Here is a 20406-nt window from a genome sequence, read left to right as displayed (position 1 = left end):
TTGAGGTCTTTTTCTTATATGGGCTCCTATTATCCCCCACCGCCTGTCCCAATTATTCACATTTGCTGTCTGGTCACCCTATACTCACTCATTGTAGGGGAGCCTTTAAAGGGGCAATGCCCCTTTTCTACCAGCCAACTGGACCAGGGTCCCCTTGCATGAAAGGTTGCGCTGAGCACATATAATTGGTCAGTGGAAAGACTATAAAACAGTATAATTGGGGCCTTCTGATCAGGAAGAGACATCACTTTTTCTATTTACAAGGAAGTGATCACCAGTGTAAAGTGAAACCACGGAGATATCCATAATTCTTAATATTTCTTTTAGTTAAAGATATGCTGTCAAGTTTGTAAGGCTCAAAACTTGACCCAAGTTTTCTTTCTTAGGTCTTTGCAAAGTCCATATGATTTCTACCTTATTTAAAAAATAATGATTTTTAGGGAAAAAATAAACACCACCACCAACAGCCCACCACTTATGAAGGACTTAATCCTGCAGTCATTAATTCAGGGAAAATTCCTACCATATTCAATGGGACTTTTGCCTAAGTAACAATGCTGGGTTTAGGCAGATCCGTGTGTTCAGGCATATTTGCACAGATTCAATGAGGTGTCCAGGTACCATAGCTGCAAGTACTACATAAATATCCACATTACATTAGTTTAGGATGGAGAAACAGATTAGATAGATCATACAATTACAAGTTAGTATGACTACCTAAGGGGTTGGGAAAACGGTAGTAAAGAATCCAATTTCAGCTAGAAGTTTCCAAAGTGATTTTACAAACAAAAGTGTAAAACATATTGTTTACAAGTGATGAAACAGATCGTATCAGTGTCCTTTTAATGACAAACAATTCATACAGAAATGTGCACAAGACATTCAAAGAGAGAATGAAATATCTATTCAGAAAAACATGTAATAAGTCACCTACTGAGAGCTCAGACCTCTGTATACATTCTACATGAACTCTGGAATACCAGTTCTACGATTACATTTGGGTGAAAAATTATCCTCAGTTATAATATACTGGGTTATTTTTTATTTGCTTGTTTCCCAGGTATTGGTGGAAATTAAGAAAGCCTTGTTTTTCCACAATTATTATCAAAAACTGATGTATTTCTTTTAACCAGTCACAAAATGGTTGGTTTTTAGGAAGAGCTATGTTAAAAAATATTGTAATAACAATTAAAATTACTTATTTTGTACTGGTTATAGATGTATTAAAGTGTATAAGCTCCAGGATCAGTATAAGCCTTGCTCAGCTTTCTTTAAAAGCATTGGGAGTAATAAAGACTTCCATTTTATCTTCAGTGAAATAATACTGCTGAAATATTACCTCATTTTTTATGTCAGCGATGATTTCTTTTTACCTCCATGATGTCAAAAGGGAATTATTATTATTAGAATGACAGCTTCCTAATGATGCTGTAAAAAGAAGACACTGAAATCATTATAACCAAACATCTACATTGTGCCTTCTTATTGGTTAAGATAGCTTTACTCCAAGCCTCATGGAGAATATGATATTCCTTTGCTCCTCTGATTGTACAAAACTTATAGCTAATGGAATAAATCAAGGGCAAGTACCTCAGAATTTAGAAATGGCAGAATAACCATTTTTCTTTATTTTTTTTCTTTAAGGGTCATGTTTCAAACAACTCTAGCTAAATGGAGAAATGGACATCTGGATATGAAGAAAATCAAACTTATTTCTGAAATATATGGATAGAGCTAAAATTATACGGATAGTGGCCAATTTTCCCTCTAGAAAGGCAGCAGCAGCATTCAAGTGTATATTCCCTGTACATAAGTTACTGCACCAGGATAAAGCTACAAACTCAGAGGATCAGGATATCAGATAGTGGTTCTCTGCATTCTGCCACTGGCTTTATGTGTGATACTGAGAAAATCACTTAATCTTTCTGTGCTCTGGTTTCCTTATCTGTAAAATGGGAATAAAAATGCATGCACATCTTTTCAAACCACCCCAAGATCTATACGGCAACATTGCTGTCTATGAATGCTAAATATTATTATTTCTAATAAGCAAAGCTGGGCTACAAAAACTATGGACCTTGCACCTTTTGTTGCCATTTACACATGTAAAAAGTGAATGAACAATGATGGAAAATACCCATGTGAGTGAATGGAGAATTCAGATTTGTTGCCATTTTGCACTCTCTTTGCCCAGGTCAAAGTAGTTACATAAGGAGCAAGGTAGTGCTGAATACAGCCCTTTATCCCAATATTTTCACACATATACATTTTACACAATACTTAATTGTGAAAAGGGTTTTTTCCTGAAGAAAACATTTATTTTTATTAGTGTATCAAGGACCTGACACAGAGCCAGGAGCCAAGGAAACAGAACACTGGTCATTTTGAACTGCTGGCTATAAGCTGGAAGTCCCACTTCGCAAACAGTATCTATAGAATGTAGGAGCCAGATACATCCTAAAGCCAGTACCTCTTTGGAGCTGGAAAATGTATTACAGTTTTGAAAAACTACTGATAACATTAATAAAATATTCATCTATATAAAAAGAACAAATTTGGTGAGTATTATTCTGTTCTCTTTGGCATCTCTGTTTAAATATGGGCCTTCTTCTCCTTGGGACAGTCATTTACTTGGTGGGCAAAAGCCCAACAGGCCAACACACCCCATGAAATTACAATCCACCCCTCCAGACAGAAGCAAGACAGTACTGGCTCCTGCTTGCTTGCTTGAAAAGGGGGAAGCCTCTTCTCCTTGTCCCTTTCCTCTCTCTCTCCCCATTGCTAGCAGGGGGCCTATATTTTCTCCCAAACTGGCTTCCAAGATGAAGATGGCTTTCCCCTCTCTTTTGTCTCTTCTCTTCATGGCTGTTCTGCGAGGTGAACTAGGGAAGTCCTCTCCAGTGTTCCCCATGAGGGTTCTAGTACATTCACACTGCTGGGTCTAATAGTTTATTATTTAGCATTTCATTTTAACAGGTCAGCAATCAAAACAAGTGAAGTACCAATTCTAGGAGCTGAACTATCAGTTCCAGGAACATGGAAGAAAATTTGGTGGTACACCTATAATAGGCATAAGGATGGGCTAGGGTTAAAGCACTACATTGGAACTTAGAAGATCTGGGTTCAGTTCCTGGTTCTGTCACAGCTTTATATGTGATCTTGGGTGAGTCTCTTAATCTTGCTGTGCTTCATCTGTAAAATGGGTTGAATATTTTTCCTAACACCGAGGGGCATTTCAAGGATAAATTCATTAAAATAATGAAGGTGATGAATACTGAAGATTAGGCAATAAAACAATAATGACATGATGATGACAATGCAGGTGAGAACCTGGATACAAAATAACAGGAAATTTTAGAAACTTGAAAAGAAACATTGGTAAAAAATAATTGGTAGGCAGTAATGATGCTTTCCAGCTTCTCCTTAATTATGTGGTGGGGTCATTCAGTGTTTACAACATCACTATCCAATGACAGAGAAAAAATGGATCTGTTACAGCAAAAACAAAGCATGAAGAATTGTCACATGGACAGACAGTACACTAAACAGGCTACATGTCTTCAACCAGGATAGCTTTCATGAAACTAACAAAGTGGCCTGCTTCTGATGGAGATGTGGATCCCAAGCAAATCACATTATGTATTTGTATCAGAAAAATAGTGAGAACAGTGAAGAAAAAATTACAAACAGTGAATGGATTCATGATCATGTCAGGTATCTTTAATGAGAATGAAAACTCTTCATTAGAGGTATTTTCTCTACTATTTTTTCACTTTGAAGGGCATATGATTTCAAAAATGGCACATTTACTGATGAGTCCCAGCCTGTGTAGTTATGTAATTGCATGGCTGCACAATCTTAGTCCTAATCAGGTAATCAGACACCATTCAGAATGCACTATTTATTTATACTACGGTCTATATTAAATGATACAATTAACTAGCTTATTGCAGTCAGCCACTGGCCTCAGTAGAGAGTGCTATACTGCCCCCTGGCCTCAGAAAGGAAAATTGTTTCCCAGCGCCCTGGCTCTCTCCATGGGCTAATGTGGAAGGAAGGAGGAAGTTCTATGGCTTTACCTCCTTCCTGCACCATCCCTGCCCTCCCTTGAGTGCAGGACCGGCAGTTGCCCCGGCAGCTGTGCTAGGTGCATGAGAATGAGGAGATTTGTGGGATCCTTCCCTATGAAGCTCCTGTGCAATGTTAGGAACAATCAGATGTTAATAATTGAATGGAGTTTGGTGAATAACTCTCTTCAGAAGATATTTATAGTATATTATTCAGAATTTTCCAAGTAATTTTCTTAGTAAAATATTTACTAACCGATGTAAAGTAAACAATGAAAAATGCTTCCTTTTTAAAATTTGGTCCTGAGAGTCTTATGTATTTTTGCCTCCTTCTAGCTAAACAGACCTACAAACTCCAAATACACACCCACACCCAATTTAACAACATGTCAAGAACTTGTCATAATTTACACTTACATACCAAATCAGTCATTCCGCTAATTCATCATATCTTCATTTAGCTTCACCAGGAAAAGAAGATGGAGCTTTTCAGATTTATCAGTTACTTTCACTCACTGGTGCTACAAGAGGAATCTTCCTCCATAGAGGAGCTGATTTCCTGGAAACTTGGGTTTCAATTGTCCTCTATTACCATAGTCACTTGTTACTTATAAGGAGTAGAAGACAATAGGGAGAAGGCATATAGAGTCACACAAGCTTATTCTTTTAACTATTATATCGTATTGTTGCTAAAAGATGATCTATTATATTTTGGATAAACGTTTACATATCATGGGCTACTGTGCTTTTCTCCACCAGTTCTTATCCTCCAACAGTACGCAATATTTAAAAGAAAAATGAAGGCATGTTTGCCTGGGCATATGAAAGTTAACACATGAGGGAAGCAGTAAGTCTAGGATGAGAAAGAAGGTTCTTGTTTCAACACTCAAATGGAAAAAACTACATTTATTCTTACAAAAATATAACTACGTTTATAGATGCAGAATATTTCAGACACACTCTGAGCACTATGGAAATAATTATAGATCCTTCTTCTGGAAATAGTCCTTTTTATCTCGCAGTTCACCTGACTTTCAGAAGAACACTGAAACATCAGTGTTAAACTATCTGCAAGAAGCCTGATTGTCTTCTTACTTACACCAGAAATCAGGAATAGCTCCACTAAAGCCAATGGTATTACATTGGAGTAAAATGGGTGCAAATGGGAGGAGAAGCAAACCTAATGTCAGATGTTTAACTTACTATATCTATTAAGAGAAGATTCTGTGATTATGGATCATGAGCTTTATGTTTCCTAATCAGCCATTTCTAACTTCATTTTACCATATCTGGGTGACATGCAAAAACTGAGAAATGAATGTTCTCACACAGACATATTGAGCTATATTCAGTCCTGCTAGCAGCAGATACAACTCCATGAAATTCAGTTCAGTTTCACCTGTGTACAACAGGGTTTGAATCTGGCTTACTGTTGCTAGCTGAATAAAATATTACCACCACTTGTGGACAGGTGGACTGTTTCTGCAGAAAGGAAAAGGCGTGTGGTGGTCTTCTACACTAGCTTAGCATCAGTTACATCATTTTCAATCCATCAACTCCTTGTTTTTTCCTAGCCTACTGTGGATGGCAACATGGTAGTGCTGAATGCAGGGGACTGGACTAGAAGATCTCTCGAGGTCCCTTCGAGTCCTATGATTCAATGAACACTGAGCCACTGTGACATGTTGTGAGGTTGGCTAAAAAGGGACACACACAGCGGAACACTTTATAAAATATTTACATGGGGAAAGGGAAGTGGGCCAAACCCTCCACTGGCACTAGCTAAGCAGAGCAGTAAGAATGAGCAGGGGTGTTAGCATGAGCATCTTCTGCACAAGAAATCCTGCCAGACTGGATTTCTTGTGCAGACACGAACTGTGGGGCTCATATGGCTGCTCTACTGAGCATGTTGATCCACTGCCAATAGTCACTCACTGGCTGATGATAGCAGTGGATACGCTAGTCAACTTTGGGAACTAAATATACTTTTGTTTCAACAGACCCTTCCTCTTTGGGAACACAGTGCATGCTAGGGATTTCTCCTAGCACACACTTATGTGCCATGAGGTATTGTGTCTGGTTATTTTTGTGGTGAGAAGAGAATGCCACCATTCTCTTTCCACTGCTCTCTGCTTATTAGCACAGCAAATGATAGGAGTTAGCCCTGTGTATGTGTGTAAGTTTCAAACTTAAAAAACATTCACTTATGTGTTTAAAATTCACATAACTATTCAAATAATTCACATGCATATTCCCCTATACATTCAAAAAATCCAGATGACTGTAGCTGCCAATAAATGTGCTGCATATATGCTGTAGTCTGTGGTCCTTCTTAAAGAATACCATAATTAGGGTCTCTTATTCTTTCTGGAATATTTTAATATGTATAGGACTGACTGCTGATCTCACACCAATTTAGCCTCACTGACTTTAATAGAGTTAGCTCCAGATTGAAGATGCTGTGTGACCAAAAGCAGGGCCCCTTGTTGCTAAATTTGTGATGATATTCTCTCTAGCTGTTTATTCTATGAGAAGTGGATTTATGGAGGGAAATAACTGATCTCTCTGAAAGACTGAGTTTGCTTAACTTAATATCTTACTTCTCTTTTAGAATCTAGTTTTTGAGCTAAGACAGCCTCCATTTACACAGTATGGAACGTATTGCACCTGCAGTCATAACTCAAAGGCTGTGTGAAAATTTAAGACAAGATTCAGGAGAAACAATGATTTAGGTTTAGGAATATTGCATCTGCAGTCATCATGAGGAAGTCTGGGTCAATGATCAAAGCCCGAGTCTTTCCAGTCTCCACTGACTGCTACTGAAAAGGCCTTTTACATAAGAGTAGCTAGCTACCTTCTTACATGGTCCATATCACCATATATTTGAGCATCTCACACATTAATTAATGCATCCTCTCAGTACCTCTCTGAGGTAGGGAGGTACTGGCATTTCAAAAGTGCTCAGCATTTAGAATAAGAACTTGACAACAATGGGAGCTGGCAGGTGCTGTGTACTTTTTGAAAATCTGGCCACTTCATTTAGGTGCTTAAATAGGAACTGAGTTCTTTTGAAAAAATGACCCTATGACTTACCCAAGATCTTACAACCATTCTATAGCAGAGCCATGCAATGAATCCAGATTACCCTAGTCCCAGGGTCATCCTTTTGCCACCATAATGGTATATTTATAGGTAGACATATCATAAAGTTCAGATTGGCATGTTAGTGTTGTGTTCTTTTCTAAGAATGTTGCATCTTTACTAACAGACAAGCTTCCTTTTGGCTAAAGGTCATCGATTTACATGGGCAAATTCTAGATCAGTTCTTCCTCTCTGACAAATTACCTGTGAGTCTCCTCATTGCTGAGGAAACTGGGATACGTATGTGCTGACATTTAGAAAATTCTCTATATAATATGTTTCCTGATGTTGGTTTCTTATTCCTCCTTCCTTGGGTTAGCGAGACTCAAGGTGGTGTGGCTGGAGCCTTCTGATGAAATTTTGACTTCTACAGCTTACTTCTTGTATAGAAAGGTCATGCTGTGCTCTCAGGTCCTATCTTATCAGGAAAGATGAGGAAGCCTGACAGAAATTCATTTGTGAGATCCCAAAATGAAAAGCATTCAGGACCAAAATAATGAAAGAGAGGTAAAGAATTTAGACCAAACTGTTCAAATCTGATTGCTTAAACTTAAATCCATACTTGGATACCACAATAAAAGTGGTCTGATTTTCATGAGTGTTGCACAGCCACAACTTCCACTGAAGTCAGTAATAACTGTAGGTGATCAGGTCCCCCTAAAAATCAGGCTACTGAATATTAACATTTTAGTCTTTAGTTCTAAAGATTCAGAAAGAAATGTCTGGAATCAAGCAATGGGTGCACTGGTTCTAGCCAACCAACAGAGATTTGGCAATCACAATCATTTATGGTTCATTTAAATCTTTTAATTCAATTAAAAATAAGTAAGAATAGATGGAGTAAATTCTGGCCTTCTATGATTGTGCTGCACCATAAGTGTTTAAAAATCAAAGTGGTGCCAGGAATGGTTTCAGGAGTAGAGCCATCTGTTGATGCCGAGCAGGATAGCTCAAAGTCCACAGCTGAACACCACCTGGGTAGCCTTTAAAAAAGAAGCAGGCCTTCCCCACCTGTTCTAGAGCATAGACATCTTGCAGATAAAGATCTAAATCCTTAAAGGTTAGATTTCAAAAGGCACAAAGGGTAGGCAGGCATCCAACTCCCTAAATTCATGAAGCTGGAGTAGTGTAACTTAGGTCGACTTACTGCGGTGTCTATACCATGCTGGGTCAATGGGAGACGGTCTCCCATCGACTTACCTTACTCCTCTTGTTCCCAGTGGAGTACCGGAATCGATTGGAGAGCGCTGTGCCGTCGATTTAGCGGGTCTTCACTAGACCCGCTAAATTGACCCCCAGTGTATTGATTGGAGCAGCGTTAATCCCTCAGTAGTGTAAACATAGCCTAAAACATTAAACTGAGGTAAACTAGAAATTAGAAAAATATCAGGAGTCTCAAGAAAATGATCTGGAATTATGAGAACTCTGAATGTGAATGTAAATTCTACAGGAAGTTTGGATTTCAAGCACTAAAATTAACATGCAACTGGCTACCAACTTTATTATGACTCTAATAGTGACTTCACAATAGAGAACACAGCGATGTGAAAATGTCTAATTATAAACTAGTGTGTAGAAAATTAGCACTGGACAATAGAAAAAAGTAATTGACTTGGACCACAAAGACTAATTTGTGTAAATTATTTTACAGACTTTCAAATATTTTTTCAGTTTTGCAGGTATGTGTTTTTAAAATTATTTTCATATACAGATATAGAGTGGTCAAGTATGCAGTGTGACTGTACAGGCTGTACCATCCTTTTGGCTGGCTTTCCCTGCAGGCTGTTGGGCAGGAGGATGGGGAAATGCTCCCACTTCTGCCTCAGCCCCTGTGAGGTGCCTGGTATCCTGAGAGGTGGAGAGGTATTAGATCCTGATCATCACAACATATCATAATGGATCAGGAAACGTATCATTTGATTTGACATGGTCTTCAATTAAAACTGGCTTTGATCATGTCTAAAAGTAGAACAATATAAACTCTGAACTCAGGTCTGAGTGTTTAAGAGACAGATGAGGCATCCTCCTACCCCCCAAGGAAAACAAAGAGGAAAGCAGATAAAATGGAAAGAAAATCCAAAAAAAAGTAACTCTCTTTATATTGATGAAAGAAGGCAGAAAAAAGATAAAGTGATACATTTCTAGCAATGAGAAACACAGTATGCCTTGGCATCATGTATCTTAGATAACAGCTGTAACAGTAATAAATCCTGAGGTTTGCAGTGAATTGAACCATTATCATTGTTTCTTTTTATTTGTTTTCATTGTGTTTTGTCAGCTGACTACATGCCTTCTTGCTTTACTCTTATACGTTTTTGGTTTACTTCCTGAAAATAAAATAGATATACAACAATGCATGTATAATCTTTCCCTATAAGCTCCCAGCATAAGCATGGTCGAAGCTCCATTCAGGAAAAGGAGAGAGAGATGGAACACACTGAAAAGGGGATGGGGAGGGGGAGTCAGATGAATCATGTAATGATGTCCCTATTCTAGATAAAAACAGCTGTTTATATGAGCATAATTTAAGGGACAAGAGACTAGGTTTTCATCTGTAGTGATAATTTAGGACTAATTAAATCTGTCCTAAACGGGGATGGACTAGATCAATACAACTGATTCAGCAATCTCATTTTCTGACCCGTTCTCAATCTTATGCAACTTCTTCTGAGGCGGGGCTCTCGCATTGTGAGGACTGCCCAAGCACCTCATGGATCATCTGATTCACTTACTGTCTAAAGAAGCTGTTTCTTGGTTAGCCTTTAAAGAAGCAGGACTTACCGAGTGATCCCACATTGTCTCATGGCACAGAACTTGGCTGTGTGCCTTGCTGTGCTGCACTACTTTTTCAGATTGGGGGCAGTCATGTGTCTTTTCTTTGTGGCACGTCCACAGCTGTAGTGCAATTTGGATAGCGCTCCTTCCTTTGTCTGCCTTATTTTTTAGTTGCCTATTCGTTGCACAAGGCTCTTTGTCCTCTCTGTTTATTTTAATAAAACATGTCTGTACCCAAAAGGGTTCTGGAGGGCTTGACTCTGGTCTACCATTGGATTTTTGATGGTCAACGAAGAAGATGGGAGCTTTCTTGTAAGTGTCATTGGCATTCACTAGAGCAGTTGAATTTTATTATTCTTGGCAAGTTTAATAACAAAGGCTGATGTGTTCTTTATATTTGGATATAAATTACAAAAATTGAGAATTATATTTAAATAAAAAAGGTCTTATGTTGATTTAAAAATGTACATGATTCACTTTTCCTGCTGTCAATATACCATTTTATTAGGGGTCACTATGCTATGGACAGCTATCGTTCCAAAGGACTTGTTATTATCTACAATAGCAATATCTATTATTTAAAAAGCAAACTGAAATAGAATTAAAATGACAGGACACAAGTGACTTTTCTTTGTCCACCAAATAACATCAGTTATATAATCCTCCAAGACATCATGGGCTAATGGAGCTATGCCGATTTACACCAGCTGAGGATTTGGCCCACTATTTACATGACTGTACACATGTTAACTTGGTGATGGAAAAAATTGAAACAAAATTTATTTAGAGACAATTTTGCCAATATTCATGTACCTTATTCTCCCATCTTTATTCTAGGAAACGTCGCATGAAAACGAGTTACTCAAAGTTCATCTGCTGTTTTCTCCTTATTTGTCATCTGCAATCCAAATCCTCTATCTGCAACATCACAATTCTGGTTTGAAAAGTTTCCAAGAGATGCCAGCAGCTCTTTAAAGAGATGCTAAATCTGTATTTATATGGTGGTCTATAGTTAAGTCTGCAAGGTTGTCATGGAGGTCATGGAAGTCACAGAATCTATGACTTTCCAGGACCTCCCTGACTTCTGCAGCAGCTGGTGCAGCTGGCTCAGGGGCCATCTGAGCAGCTCAGTCAGCCCCTGGGCCAGCTGCACCTGCTGCTGCTGAGGCAGTCTTGGGCCACCGCCCGTACTCCCAACACCAGCAGCAGTTTGGGTGTGGGAGTTAGCTGGGGGTTGGGATGTGGGAGGGAGTGAGGGCTCTGGGCAGTGCTTACCTTGGGGGGGCTCCCTGGAAGCAGCAACATATCCCTCTCCTCCTCAGCTCTGAGCTCCATGTGCTGCCTCTGCCTGCAGGCACCACCTTTGTAGCTCCACTTGGCCATGGTTCCTGGCCAGTGGGAGCTACGGAACTGGTGCTTGGGGCAGGGGCAGTGCGCCGAGCTAGTAGATGAGGGAGGGACATGTCCCTGCTTCTGGGTAACCGCGAGGAGCCAGGTAGGGAGCTTGCCATCCCTGCAACCCCCCACAGCACCAGCGGGGGTCCGAGGCTGCTCTCCTGCAGTGCCCCCTGAGCTGCCACCCCCAGCACCCATGGTATCCCCTGGCCACTCCTGTGCATCTGTGACTCGCCTGCCCGCTTTGCTCCCACCAAGATTTAGTCAGGAGTATATAGTACAAGTCACGGACAGGTCACAGGCCATGAATGTTTGTTTACTGCCCATGATCTGTCCATAACTTTTACTAAAATACTCATGACTAAAACGTAGCCTTAACTATAGTGTCTCCTATTGAGTAAATGCTCTAGTGAGCATTTCAAAAACTGTCTGAACTTCAACGCTTCCAAAAAAAGTGTATTTTTCTTCTTTCGTAAAACAAAACAGACAACCCCCCCCAGAACATTCTTATACAAACATCTTTAAACCATGTTAAAAGTGTGGCATAAATCTACTTTAACAATAAACTCAGGGATAAAGACCCATCCTGTTTTGCTGTTCCATAGCAGATGATGTGGCCCCCTATTTGGGCCTACATCAACATAGGATTATAGGAACACAGCCAAAATGGAGAGAGATAAGGATGAAACTTCAGCACTTGAGTCCAGTTTCCCGTATTCTGTAATGTTCACTGCTGGTGAAAGATGGCAAATTGAAAATCTTGAAAAGTGAATTCTTCTACTTATTCACAATCCAATTACAGCACAGCCAACTACAATGCAAGTTCTCTGCCAGTGTAACCAAGTCCTAGCCTAGAGGCAGCATGTCTAAGGCTACATCTACACTGCATGCTTCTTTTGACAGCATGCTGAGTATGTGCTCAAGTAGCTCTCACTCCCAGCACAGGTTAAACTAACAGTGTAGACAGTGAGGCCTGGCTAGGGTGAATAGAGAACAGGCATGCCTGAAGGGTGTAGGTACTTACCCAAAGACATACCCTACATAGCTCTCTACTTGCCCAAGCCATGCCTCCCCATCTACACTGCTATTTTTACCCATGTACTGTCTTGCAGTTTTCCAGTTGCCAGAACCTTTCCCTGCCATAGGAAAAGACTCCAGCAGCAGAGAAAGACACTGTCAGCCTGAAGGCAGCAGCGAAGGGCTATGGCAGTTCCCCACTGCTAGATCATTTTCCTGCTGGAGGGAAAGACTAACCCGCAGCCAGGGCAGGCTTTAGGAAGTGCGGGGCCCAATTCGAACATTTTCGGCGGGGCCCTGGCAGGGATGACTTAAAAAAAAAAAAGTGTAAAAAAAAGCCTTTCATTTCTTCCATGTATTATTTACTTTCCATAACTATATAAATAATACAATTATATATTATGTACTACGCACTCGATCATGATACGCTGTTGATCTGGCTATAGGAAAGACCTGCGCATCATGTCTACATGTGTGGAGTCCCTGCCACCCTGCGGGTTGTGCACATGTGTGGGTCCACAGCTGCTCCCTGGCCCCTCATTGAACGCAGGTTTGCAGGGTTACTGTCCTGGGGAACTGCAGGACAGCAGTGGACATGGGGTGGTTGGAGGCAGGGCAGGGGCTGACTGGAGGTAGGGTCTAGCTGCAAGGCAGGGCAAGGGTCAGGGTTTGGCTGGAGTACAGGGGGTGTGGGGTGGCTGGCTCAGGCAGGGCCGCAGGGGATTGGTAGGGGTTGGAGGGCTGGAGACAGAGGAGTGCAGAACTGGCTGGCTCAAGGCAGAAAAGAGTGCAGCGGGGTTGGCTGGAGAACAGGGCAGAGGGTTTTGGCTCGGTGGGGGGCAGAGTGTGCAGGCCGGTGCAGGCAGGACTGTGTGGGTTGGATGGCTTTGGGCAGGGCCACAGGGGTGTGTGGCAGGCGGGCTGGAGACAGGGCAGGGGTGGGTAGGGCTGGGTGGGCAAGGAGTGCAGAGCTGGCTGGGGGCAGGGCTGGTGTGGGCCAGGCAGGGGTGCCAGCAAAAGGCAGCTGGAGCCCCGGCCCTTTAAAATAGCTCCAAAGCCTTCCCGCTATCCCAGGGATCTGGGGGGTTATTTAAAGGGCCGGGGCTCCCTGCTTGACCTGCCCTGGACTTTTAAATAGCCGCGGGAGCCCTGGAGAAATACACGGGACTGCAGGGCTGGCCAGCTATTTAAAGACGGGGTGGGAGAGACAGCTGGAGCCCCTAGCCCTTTTAAATAGCCCCCGAGAGCCCTCCGCTATCCCAGGGCTTTGGGGGGCTATTCTAAGAGGGCCTGGAGCTCCAGCCGGAGAGCTGGGGTGCGGGGCTCTTGCTGCGCGTAACAGCCGGGGCCCAGCTGGGGTCCGCTGGGGCAGCTTGCCGCTCCCGGCGCGGGGCTCCGCCGGAGTGCGGGGCTGTGGGGCAGGCCGCGTTTCCCTGCGGCGCTTTGGTCAGGGGAGCGGGGCCATGGAAGACCGTGGAGCAGACCTCAGCCAGCGTAAGTAAAAAAAATTTAAAAGGTGCCTAAGGCGCGGGGCCCGATTCCCAGGAATCGGTTGAATCGGCCTAAAGCCGGCCCTGCCCGCAGCTCCCTGTTGCTGGAAGTTTTCCCCACTGCAGGTAAGGACTCCAGCAATAGGGAGGCTGATGGGAAAGGCTCTGGTAGCTCCCCACTGCTGGAGCCCTTCCCCACTGAAGGTAAAGACAAACGGGGAAATGCTCTGCTGCTGGAGTTTTCCCTGTGGCTTCCCACCCTGCGACAGTCTGTAACTGACACATACACATAGCAGTGTGAGCACACCTTGCTTTTCACAGAGGCTTGTAGCTACACTACCCTATATGCTACCAAAGGTGGCAAGTGGTATAGACATAGCCTAAGGGTGAGAGGGTTGTTCAACATTCATTGATTCCTTTGCCTCCCTCCCAGAACTGCCAACAAAGGTCCCAGTGTCAATGTTTTCTGTGATGTGGCAACCTGCCCAGTATGAATTGTACTGAGACCATCAATTCAAGTGTTGACAACTAAACAGCCAACAGATGATAAGTTTTGGTGTCTTATGAAATCAGTGACTTGGAGTGAAAGACTCTAAATCCCATTAACAACGACTTGAAATCACTGAGACCCAGACACCATTCAACAAAAAGACTCCAACTTATTTACTTGCAAGGCAGATATTTTCACCAGGAGATTCTCAATCGTTACGTAGAATACCTTGATATTATATTCACAGAGATGTTTTTTTTTAGTTGGGTGAAGTGAAGAATTCTATTTCAAAATTACTCTACTCCATCTCTAATGTAAAAAATACTGTTCAAAGTTTTGCAACGATCACTGACACTTACATCTTCTTTAAATATGTAAACATGCTCAGGCCCACTTTCTTAAATACTGGAGTGTCAGTCAGGTATTTGTCACAATATTTAATGGATGAGACATTTCATCTCAGAAGATGACAATGCTAAAAAATGTGCTTTCCCTCATACTCTTGATGTGCAGCAAGGCCATTTCTAGTCATAGGTACTATGAGTTATATATGAGTATAGAAAAATGAAATTGTTGTTAAGGAGAATGAGAGCGTCATATCTTAAAGAAATCCAACAATGTAATGTTTCTTGAGATGAAGTCAGCCCTTACAGCAGTTGCCTCATGGGCAGACAGCATAAGAAAAATGGTGGAAGAGTATTCAGTGTAACTTCTTGTCTACTTCAGCTTCAGTGGTGGAAAGCATTAAATATCTATAGCATTCCATCTGGTGAGAGCTGGTGTCATGATCACTCTGAGATACGACCTAAAGTCAAACTAACTAGAAAAAAAGATTATGAAAACATTTATATGTGGCAATTTTCTAATATTAATAGGGATATTATTCTGACTTACCTTTCTTGGCTTAATACACTCCCATCCTGACACCCTTTTGAAGACTAGTATTTTGAGTGTAAAAAAAAAAGTTTTGTTCATAATGAAGACTAGTATAACAGAGGTTTAGTGCATTTGCAAAATCTCATAGAGAAAAAATGTACCACCTGTATTTTAATAATGAATGTGAAGCAAATTTATACAATTAATGCTTAATTCCCTTGTCTATTAATATACATAAAGTGAGCATGGAGCAAAAATGAACATAATATGTACATTTGACATAAGGTTGGATAATCTGAATATGTCAATATTTCATGTTGCAGAGCAAAGCTTACCTTGTATCCTGATGATTTGATGTGTACTCCTCGCTTGGTCAGAGTAGATTTCATTCGGATGAAAAAAGAGCGCTCTAGGGTGTTGTCAGTGGTTAGTAGACTGGGGCTTGTTGATTCCACTAGGGAATAGAAAAAAATACATACACAGATAATTTAGATTTTTATACAGCCCCTCTAAGCTATTTCTCAGGTGCAATCCTTGAACTTGCTAAAAATAAATGACTGATGGATGCTGAGTGTTGTAATCAATTTAGCTCATCTACAAAATGTTTATTTAGAAAAAAAAATTGAAAAATATATGTACAAACAGTAACTCTCATTTTCAGGTTCTTTTTTTACCACAGAATTTTAAACACAGAGTTGTCTCATTAACTCTTTCCTACACAATTATGCTGCTAGCTTTTTTTTTTTAATTGTGGAGTTCCTTAATGTTATGTGTCAGGGCAAGTGTTATTGGGGAGGCAAGGCTGTCTACTGAAATGCATGTGCAAGCTCTAATCCAGAGTTCTATCCTATTTTTCCTACTTTGTTTGCCATGACACCTTGGTCACACTTCAGGTCTTGACGCCTCAGTTTCCCCATTAGTTAGGGTTAATTAAAAAAACACCATGTGACCATCACATGAAAAGCACTACTATGATTGGCAATAATAACAATAATAATTAGGTATTAGTGACTAATGACCACACCTTTGTGTTCAAATGCCTCAGCCATAAGACATACTGGATAAGAACAAATGCTATGTGCCGAGTATGATAAAATAATATATGCACATTTAGGGAATGTAATATCACCATGTTCCCCATGCAACTTTTTAATATTTTTGTTTTCAATCCAAAGGCTTCTATGCAATATTTTCTTCTAACAAATAATGCACAGAAGCTTCTGGAGCAACCCTATAACAAACAACTGCTGAATAATGAAACATATTTCAGTTCCAAGGAGTCATTATTAGCAACAATGAATTTTAAAAGAAAGATGTTTAAAATCAAGAAAAATAACTTGTTGCTGTCCTTTTAGAGAATGTGATCAATTTCTGGTCAAAACCATTCCAAGTATTTACAAAAGCATTCGATATGCTGCACATACAAACCCTGCTTGTTTGTGAGCTAAGGATTATCTTGTGTTGTGTTTGTTCTAATGTGGTCACGTTTTCTTGTATTTATGGTATTTCTACTCTGTTATGATGAAACTGCTGACAAGAATGCCCCTTTCTTTAGTATCTCTTTTAAGGTTTTTTGTTTTAGAGAGCATGAATTCGATGTCATTTTAAATGTACAGCTCTTTATCACTCGAGGGAAAAGCAGAGCCATGTTATATTTAGTACTTTCATTTCTTCTGATTAAATATGAATTACTATGAAATTTTTCTCATCATCTAACACACCATAATACGCCAACAGCTTTTTAATACACTATATAAGCACAAACTTCTGCTCTAAGAGTTTAATTTGCCCCTCTAATCCAATCACATCAACCTTATTTCTCTTATCAGAGATTCCCATTTTGAATTAAATGAGCTCATTAGTTTTAATCAAAAGCAGAGAGATCAAAACTTAAACGTAAATGCTTTAGATCAGAACTGTCAGTCAGCCGTGCAGTTCTATTTTACTAAAACACAAGATCAGAGACCCTTAGAACCAATTTTTTCTCGTAAGGGATGCTGAGAGCTTGAAGATGCTATATCCTTTTTTTTTCTCTCTCTCTCTCTGCCCAAGGACAGATTACACATTTAAGGTTAGACTTAATTTAGAGCTTTTTTTTTTTTTCATCCTGGTGGAAATGGAAAAGTATGCCAATCTACTGTTGTCTTTTTCACATTTATTGGCGCTGGTCCTTAGAGACCTGAACAAACGTGAAGCCATCAGAATCCATGCCACAAACCTGGCCTCAAAATATTCAGCTCTGCTCAATAATGTCATGTTTGCAACATCTAAGAAATGAAACTTTCAAAAAAAGGAAATGTGTTTCAGGGTCAAGGTTACTGGAACACTGATACAGCAATGAAGGGCCAACCAGAATACAAGCGGTACTTGTGATATGAGAATCATTATTAATTATTATTGCCTACAGTACAGTGTTTTAAGAGTACATTAAGAAACCACAGCATGGGTGCTTCCTGCTGTGTGAAGAAATGCGAGAATTAGCTTAACATGTGCAGTAGTTGCAGTCCAGCGCATTATACCCTAATACAGGCAATAAGTACAACATGTCCCCATGTGTTGTAATGGTAATTACCTAAACACACAGAAGTAATGTTAATTAAACACACAAAACCTTGCATCTGAATAAAATTAAAGCTGTGGCATGAACATATCATACCCAAGAAATGTAAAGATGAGAACATTTTATCCTTAATTCACATTTCTGAAGAAAAGTGAAACAACCTATATTTAGTAAAGTATCCTTGGCACTGAGTATTTCCTGGGTTCTTTTGAGCTTGTATCACAAGCTTGACATTATTTGACCTTTAACATATCTATAAAACCTATATAACTTTCAGTTAACATTATATCATGCAATGTTATTTAATAATGTTAATCATTTTTATGCATATGGTATTTTAAAGGGAGGATAAAAAGTTACAGGGACATATTCTACCCTTCCTACATGCACAGAACACACCTACTGACGTCAATGTGAGATTTGCAGAGAGATAAACGGTGGAATATGGCCACTGTGAATGTCCAAGAGTTGATTTTAAATGTTAATCACTGAGCCATTTAATAATATTTTTTCCAATTATATTGAAGGAAAATAGCAATCTAAGTGCCATCAGAATGAAATCTAAAACATTTCATGTTTAAAGAGATCTTTTGGCGTTTTAGAAAAAGCAAAAAAGCAAGAATCTGGGGAAGTCTTACTTTGCGTCAATTGGTGATGTTCAAAAGAACAATCTTGAATTCTTTGTACTTCCCAAACTATTACTGAAGACAATATGAGTATGGAAGGCAGAAGGAATGTATACATTGTCCCCAAGAGCATAAAAATGCAACCTGTGATATCTTTACTAATGTGTTATCCAGATTAAAAGGTCAAGAAAAACCCCAGCCAGACCCAAATGGGGAAACACATGAACTACGGCCCAGATCCTGCAATGAGCTTTCTGTGGATGGACATCTGCACCTGCATGGAGCCCCACTGACTTCACAAAACAGAACCAAACAATATAGAACAATGCAAGCCATACCTCTCCAACAGCAATAACAGAAGCACAGTATCCATGTCTGATGCACAAACATATACATATTCAAACAATTTGTCCCTGAGGAGAGAGAGCAAGCCCCAAATATGATTTATGTCTTAAAGTCCAAGTAGATAAGAAAAGGATGCCAAAGCTGCATAAATGAATATCCACCCAATCATACCTTTTTGTCATATGTACTAAAAAAAATGAGAGAAAAGAAGAGAGATGGTATTTTCCCCACGTTAACAAGCAAAAGACTGTTTTTGAGCTCACTCTTTCAAAGGGCCAGGAGCTTCAGAAGCGTAGATGACAAGCTACAACATTAATATCTCTGCTGAGTTCAAGGGGATTCAGTTAAAGAACAACTTTGTCTCAACACCATTAAAATAAACTTTCACCTGCACCTAAACTTCTTCTTTGTGTAAGCAGAGTCAGGATGAGCTGTACCCTGACATCTGGTGGTGAAGTATGGGAAGTGTGGAAAGAATGTCTGGAATGCGAAATCTCAAATATTTGCATAGGCACGCCTGCCCCATCCCAGACTGCCGAGCTGTGGGACTGCTTTGTGACAGAAATGACTCAACCTCAGTTGGGTGGTACTTGCTAGACAAGGGACATGGGTTCCAAAACCCAGTGAATTGAGAAAGGCTGGGGACAGGTATCTGTGCCTGGTGGTGCAGTCTCCTTGTGGAGCCAGAAGCACCAGTCCCACTCTCTCCACTGTGGAATGTCAGAGTTGATTTTTTATTCCCTTAAGACTCTAGATACAGGTTGCTGAGCTGAACTCACTTTGGGCTAATGGTGCACTAGCACTGGGCTCCCCTACTATGTGCTGAGATCACTAAGAGCTGAAATCACAAAAGAGCTGAAATTACTGAGCTGGGAGCACTGAGTACTGTGCTAACTAGTGGGGGAGCCTGAAGCTATACTGTGGAACAGAGCAGCTGGCGGAGTGGAGCAGTTTATGGGGATGGCTGGAGCGGACCACAGGACAGCTGGTGGAGTGGAGCGGCTGGCAGAGCGGAGTAGCTGTGGGGCGTGTGGAGCAGCCCACAGAGCGAGCGGAGCCGAGCAGTTTGCAGGGACAACTGGAGCAGCTCACGAGGCAGCTGGTGGAGCGGAGCAGTTTGTGAGGACGGCCGGAGGAGCAGAGTGGAGCGGCTGGTAAGGCGGAGCAGTTCGTGGAGAAGGCGGAAGCAGAACCCACGGAGAGGCAGGGCAGTTGGCCCTGGACCACGTAAGGTGCCCCTTTCACCCAGGCTGGGGGGAGGGACCTCTACAGATAGACTCTTGAATTCTGGGGTGGCATTGACCAGAGACTTTTGGGTTGTTGGACTTTGGAGTGATTGGACTTAAGACCCTAAGGGGGAAAGGACATTGCCAAATGTACTTGGGGGGAGTGGTTATGGTTTGTGTTATAACTCTGTTTGTGGTGTTTCTCCAATGGGATGCCACATTGATTCCTTCCTTTATTAAAAAGATTTCGCTACACTCAGACTCCGTGCTTGCGAGAGGGGAAGTATTGCCTCCTAGAGGCGCCCAGGAGGGTATGGTATGTAAGTGTCCCAGGTCACTGGGTGGGGGCTCGAGCCGGTTATGCCTTGTGTTATTGAAACGGAACCCCTGGATACTGG

The 20406-nt window shown here is 41.0% G+C and overlaps 1 protein-coding gene across 4 annotated transcripts in view; it reads right to left on the bottom strand.

Annotated features, from left to right (window-relative positions):
• The window catches only part of NPAS3 (neuronal PAS domain protein 3), an 842887-nt gene that overhangs the window by 80642 nt on the left and 741839 nt on the right, over positions 1-20406 (bottom strand). For all 4 annotated transcript variants that reach the window (XM_032798433.2, XM_032798434.2, XM_075065506.1 and 1 more), the window contains one exon: positions 15587-15705. In XM_032798433.2, coding sequence (XP_032654324.1) covers positions 15587-15705 — 119 coding nt within the window. The remainder of the gene's footprint in view (positions 1-15586; positions 15706-20406) is intronic.

Source organism: Chelonoidis abingdonii, chromosome 4 (assembly GCF_003597395.2).
Source record: "Chelonoidis abingdonii isolate Lonesome George chromosome 4, CheloAbing_2.0, whole genome shotgun sequence".
Lineage (NCBI taxonomy): Eukaryota > Metazoa > Chordata > Testudines > Testudinidae > Chelonoidis > Chelonoidis abingdonii.
Note: the sequence above shows the minus strand (reverse complement) of the source record. Positions and strands in the feature narration are given on the sequence as shown.